This window comes from Mandrillus leucophaeus, unplaced genomic scaffold (assembly GCF_000951045.1).
Source record: "Mandrillus leucophaeus isolate KB7577 unplaced genomic scaffold, Mleu.le_1.0 Scaffold43, whole genome shotgun sequence".
Taxonomy (NCBI): Eukaryota; Metazoa; Chordata; class Mammalia; order Primates; family Cercopithecidae; genus Mandrillus; species Mandrillus leucophaeus.
This window is the reverse complement of record NW_012104587.1, coordinates 1630191-1636056: the sequence shown is the minus strand read 5'-3', so window position 1 is coordinate 1636056 and position 5866 is coordinate 1630191. Positions and strand designations below refer to the sequence as shown.

Below are 5866 nucleotides of genomic sequence, written 5' to 3'. Positions count from 1 at the left end.
TAAACACTTTTACTTCATGATTTTCAGAAAAACCCAATGAAGGTACTTCCCCTTTATAAATGAGAAAATTGAGGCTGCGAGGTTAGGTTCTTAGTGATAAAATTGCTCTCTATTTTCATAAGCAAAGAATACCACATTAATTTTTAGCACGAGTGCAGCAGCTTATCACGGCCCATTGCAGCTTCAACCTCCCAGGGCTCTAGCAGTCCTCCCAGCTCAGCCTTCTGAGTAGTTGGAACTACATGCCTGTGCCACTATCCCTGACTAATTTGTTTTTGTAGTTAGGGGTGTCACTTGATTGCCAGGGCTCAAACTCTTGGGACTCAAGCAATCTGCCCACCTTGGCCTCCCAAAGTGCTGTGATTATAGCAATGAGCCCGTTTTGTAATTTGATAATATATCAGTAATATTTTTCTCCCTTCTCCTCCTCCATCCCAGGCTGGGCTTGGAGCCCACAGAACACGCTGGACTTAGCTGGGGGCAGACCAGGATGATGAAGATGCTTGTTGGATTCTTGAGGACACTAAGTGTCTGGAAGCCACCAACCACTGTCCTTTCTGGGACTCAGCAACAGGCTCCTGTGCTTGTTGAAGTGGCTTTGTGGAATATTCTTGTCTCCTGCCTCCTAATAGCTTTGAGGGTAAGCATTGTTCCCTCCCTCTCAAACATCTCATCCAGGTTTATGAAGCTCCTTATACCCATCCTCTCACAATCTCCTTTTACAGGTGAGAAAAATGAGGCTTACAGTTTAGGCCACTAGATTATACAAGTCAGTCGGCGCCGGGGTTTGGATTCAGTTCCTGTCTGCTGCTTTTAGGAGCTCCAGTTAGTTGAAACTGGGGAAAGACCCACTTGTACCTCCTCTTTTCAGCATTCATCTTGTGCTAAATATTGCACACATCATTGTATGCAATCTCTGTAACCCCAGATTATTCCCACTCTGCAGATGAGTAAACTGGGGAACAGAAACATTCAGCAATATGGTACCCAGCTAGTAAATGTGGAAACCAGGACTCACTTTGCAGCCAGATAGCTTGCAAAGACAATAGTTCTTCAGCCCTCTCCTTGCCCACAGAAATACTAGGGTTAGGACTACTAAAATGTCTTTAATGACAGCCTTGAATCAAGTAAGCAAAGTAGGTGATGCCCCTGAAAGGGCCTAGCTCCTGCACAGTCACAGCCCAGCCATGGGACCCTTGTTCCAGGCAGGGCAGTCGCACATCAGGGTCCTCATCTGAGAACTGAATTAGGGTCCCCTGAGGGTTTAGAACCCGCAAGCATTCTGATAGCAGCTGGTAAGCCCTAGGCAGACCTCCCCTGGCAACAGCATCCCAGGTGCCCTTGTCCAGCAGTAGTTGGAAAGAGCCTGAAGAAGCCACAGACCCCAGGTTCTGGGCATCGGCGTGCATGAAGTGGAGGCTGGAGGCAGGGTGCCCAGGGCATAGAGGTGTTTGGCCTTGGCCACCCTCCAGGAGGCTGTTCATGTAGGCCACAGCCACAGGAGAAAAGTCCACCCCTAACACATCCACTGGGTGTGGAGATTTGGTGTAGAGGCCTGTACATAGGCTGGAGGTCCCACAGCCCACATCCAGCACCCGCAGAGGAATGGCAGCCCGTGCCTCCTGCAGCAACGGTAGTAGGAGCCCCTGGACTTCCTCGTATCCAAAGAACCAGTCGAAGGTGGGGACAGTGCCCAAACGGGGCTGGGCATGCAGCCGATCCCAGAGACAGCGGTCCGCCAGGCAGCTACCAGCCAGTGAGTCTGTGGGCACGGTTGGAGGGTGTCACTCGGTCTATCTCGCCACTGCAAAAACGGCGCATATACACACTGGGGTCTTTTTTTTTTTTTTTTTTTAAGACAGGGTCTCACTCTGTGACCCAGGGTGGAGTGCAGTGGCACAATCATGGCTCACTGAAGCCTCCCCTTCCTGGGCTCAGGTGATCCTCCCACGTCAGTCTCCTGAGTAGTTAGTACTACAGGCGCCATCATGCCCGGTTAATTTTTTTGTAGACGGGGGTCTCGCTATGTTATCCTAGGCTGGTCTCGAACTCCTTGGCCAAGCGATCTGCCCACCTCAGACTGGCAAAGTGTTAGGGTATCAGCCGTGAGCCACCGCAGGGTCTGAGAACCACAATTTCAGGGACTACACTCCTGAGTCACGAGGAACCCACCCTGCCCTCCCTACTCTGCCCCCACCTCCCTACCCGGAAAGGGGCGGCACGTCCCCATCATCAGGCTCGGCAAGTGGAGCATTCGACGCAGCGCAGCCATCTGGAGCTTCGTTAAGTTCGACCAGAGAACCTTGTGTGAAGCGTCCACCCTACTCCATCCAGAGGCCCGAGGTCCAGGGGAAGATCTGCAAATTCCGCGTAGCGAAAGGCAGCATACAGCTTCCCCAAACTCTGCAGTCTCGGGAAAAAGAACGCGGACACAGACTGACTATGGTAGGAACGGCCTTTATTGGCTGCAGCGGGAAGTGGAAGAGGGGATACAGCGTCCGCAGACCTGAAATCAAATGAGAACATGTGAGCAACCCCATGGAGGAGCCAGCTGGATCTCGGTTGTGCCGGTCCGAGATTCCCGGTGTCCCGGCGCTTGAGGATAGAACCAGCGGATGGGAAGCCGCCGGCACCGAAGACATGACGCCGAGGGGGCCAGAGCCCTTTCCCTCTTCCTCCGCACATTACGGGGAGCGGTACCACAAGCCCGATCCCCGCCAAGAAAAGGAGGATCCTGAGGCCTCGCTCAGAGCCTTCCGCCCGACACCCACGCCACTCCCGGCCGCCCAATCCGGCTACTACACAGAAACCTCACTTACTCGCTCACCTCCCTCCGAAAGGTCTGGCGCATTGCGGAGCTCCTTTATATAGGCCAAGGACCCGCCCCCGAATTGCGATTGGCCCGCGGAAGGCCGGGGCGGAGCCACGCGGATCCCGCGCCGAGCGGAAGTACTCACAGTGAACTGGCGTGGCATCGCAGCTATGGGAGCTCCCGGGGGAAAGATCAACCGGCCCCGAACGGTGACTCTTGGGGGGCCGCGACTTTGTTTCCTGAAGTGTCCCCGAGCCCGTTTATCTCGCACAAGATGGGATCAATGGGTGGCCGGGGTTGCCTCGTGGAGCGGCCCGGGGTCGCGGTGAGCCCACTCCATCTGATTCGCATCTTTCTCCCCAGTAGGAGCTGAAGAAAAAGCTGTTCAAACGCCGGCGGGTGTTGAATCGGGAGCGGCGTCTGAGGCACCGGGTGGTCGGGGCTGTGATAGACCAAGGGCTGATCACGCGGCACCACCTCAAAAAGCGGGCGTGAGTACTAGACCCTCTTCCTGTTGGTCGTCCCCACCGAGTCTTCCCTCCTCCCTGCAGAGCTCCAGAGCAGCTTCACCTCTCAGCTCACCTCCTTGTGCACTGACGCTTATGCGGGGAATGTCTGTCTGTTAGTTCCTAAGCTCTGCTAGCCTCTCACAATACCTGTAGCAGACAACCTTTCTTTGGGTTTTGGATTCTGTTAAGAATCTCAGGGAAGCCGGGGGCGGTGGCTCACGCCTGTAATCCCAGCACGTTGGGAGGCTGACGCGGGCGGATCACTAGAGATCGGGAGACCAGCCTGATCAACATGGTGAAACCCCATCTCTGCTAGAAATACAAAAATTAGCCGTGCATGGTGGCCGGCACCTGTAGTCCCAGCTACACGGGAGGCTGAGGCAGGAGAATTGCTTGAACCTGGGAGGCGGAGGCTACAGTGAGCTGAGATCAGGCTACTGCACTCCAGCCTGGGCGACAGAGTGAGACTACGTCTCAAAAAAAAAAAACAAAAAACACAAACGAATCTCAGGAAATCTGTTGGCTCTCCAAGTAATATTGTACATTCACATAGATTTTTATAAGTAAACTTATTTTTACATACAGAAAAGTGCACACATAGGCGTGTAAAACTCGGTGAGTTTTCCCAAAGGTACTCATAGGATTTCACTTGTAAGTTTCAAGGCCTCCTGTGTTTTGAGGAAGAGTTCCCATCCCACTAATTACTTTCTTTCTTTTTTTTTTTTTTTGAGACGGAGTCTCGCTCTGTCGCCCAGGCTGGATGGAGTGCGGTGGCACAATCCCCACTCACTACAAGCTCTGCCTCCCAGGTTCACGCCATTCTCCTGCCTCAGCCTCCCGAGTAACTGGGACTACAGGCGCCCGCCACCGCGCCCGGCTAATTTTTGTATTTTTAGTAGAGACGGGGTTTCACAGTGTTAGCCAGGATGGTCTCGATCTCCTGACCTCGTGATCCGCCCGCCTCAGTCTCCCAAAGTGCTGGGATTACAGACGTGAGCCACCGTGCCTGGCCTAATTTTTGTATTTTTAATAGAGACAGGGTTTCACCATGTTGGCCAGGCTGGTCTTGAACTCCTGACCTCAGGTGATCCGCCCACCTCAGCCTCCCAAACTGTTAGGATTACAGGCATGAGCCACTGCCCATGATCCTTTTTTTAGTTTCTCGTCCTTTTATTAGCTTCTTTAATGTAAATATTTAGGGTTTCTATTACTATTTGTATTATATTTATTTAATACTTTTTCTATAGCCAGAACCATTTGTGTGACCTCGGATGGTTCAGGTTAACCTAGCTATCTTTATTTCCACTTACCCATCAGGTCCAGTGCACGTGCCAACATTACTCTGTCAGGGAAGAAGCGCAGAAAACTCCTCCAGCAGATCCGGCTTGCCCAGAAAGAGAAGGCAGCCATGGAAGGTGAGGCTGGGACAGAGGTGGGTGAGGGGAATCCTGGATTTATTTGGGTTAATACTTCCTTCTTCCCTTTACTCAGTGGAAGCCCCTCCAAAGCCAGCCAGGACTAGTGAACCACAGCTCAAAAGGCAAAAGAAGACAAAAGCTCCCCAGGATGTAGAAATGAAGGACCTTGAAGATGAGAGCTAAACCTCTTCCAATAGAAGATTCTCAACTGGAGCCAGCCTTCAGACTCAGTGGTTGTTTTAGAGGACGTTGACAAAAGCAGTGCCCCTTTTCACTCTCCAGATTTCCTCCTACCTAATGGCCTACTGACCTCCCCTACAGGGATGTCTTTGGGAGGGAAGAAGGTACAGAAGAAAGATTGGAGAAGGGCCTCTCTAGCAGTCAACTCCATTTGTAATAAAGCCCTAGCACTCTGAGATGTGTGTGATTAAATGTAGGAATGGGGATGGGTCATGAAAAGGTTGCTGAGTATGGAAACAAGACAGTGAGGAAGCAGTACCTACAGAGCTTCCTTGAGCAAATGCAGCAAGATGCCAGCTTCTGCCCTCCAAGAGTGGTGGTGCCTGACCGGGCGCAGTGGCTCACGCCTATAATCTCAGCGCTTTAGGAGGCCAAGGCCAGCAGATCACCTGAGGTCAGGAGTTCGAGACCAGCCTGGCTAACCCTGTTTCTATTAAAAACACAAAAAATTAGCCAGGCGTGGTGGTGCACACCTGTAATCCCAGCTACTTGGGAGGCTGAGGCAGGAGAATCGCTTGAACCCAGGAGGCGGAGGTTGCCTACAGGAGTATTGCATGAGGCCAGGAACCCAAGGCTGTAGTGTGCTATGATCTCATCTGTCTCCTTAGCAAGTGATACTCTAACTTTCCATTTGTGACAAAGATACAGATTATTTGAGAAGCTGAAGTTACAGTAAGCCACCATTGTGCAACGGTACTCCAGCCTGGGCAACAGAGTGAGCCATTGTCTCGAACAATATAGATAGATAATTGTAGGGATGGTAGAGGTAAAGTTCCTGATACCAGTTCTGCCACTGCCTCTGTGTGACTAAGGTAGGCAAGAAAGCTTACCCCTTCTGTCTTGCTTCTTTTGCTGCATTATGTTTTCATTTTAATGATTTTTATATA

The 5866-nt window shown here is 51.7% G+C and overlaps 3 protein-coding genes across 3 annotated transcripts in view; 2 read left to right on the top strand and 1 right to left on the bottom strand.

Moving 5' to 3' along the window:
• The window catches only part of LBHD1 (LBH domain containing 1), a 3668-nt gene extending 2939 nt beyond the window's left edge, over positions 1-729 (top strand). The window contains 2 exon segments of the mRNA XM_011993577.1: positions 405-479; positions 482-729. Of these exon segments, the coding sequence (XP_011848967.1) occupies positions 405-479; positions 482-729 (323 nt within the window).
• A 362-nt stretch (positions 730-1091) lies between these two features.
• Positions 1092-2851, bottom strand: METTL12 (methyltransferase like 12). The gene is made up of 3 exons (XM_011993382.1): positions 2820-2851; positions 2206-2506; positions 1092-1762 (listed from the first exon to the last, which is right to left on the bottom strand). Exons 2-3 carry the CDS (start codon positions 2270-2272, stop codon positions 1107-1109), a joined length of 723 nt encoding a protein of 240 aa, XP_011848772.1. The 5' UTR covers positions 2273-2506; positions 2820-2851; the 3' UTR covers positions 1092-1106.
• A 91-nt stretch (positions 2852-2942) lies between these two features.
• LOC105549048 (chromosome unknown open reading frame, human C11orf98) lies at positions 2943-5155 on the top strand. The gene is made up of 4 exons (XM_011993383.1): positions 2943-3021; positions 3179-3303; positions 4639-4736; positions 4813-5155. Exons 1-4 carry the CDS (start codon positions 2983-2985, stop codon positions 4920-4922), a joined length of 372 nt encoding a protein of 123 aa, XP_011848773.1. The 5' UTR covers positions 2943-2982; the 3' UTR covers positions 4923-5155.
• The last annotated feature ends 711 nt before the right edge of the window (positions 5156-5866 follow it).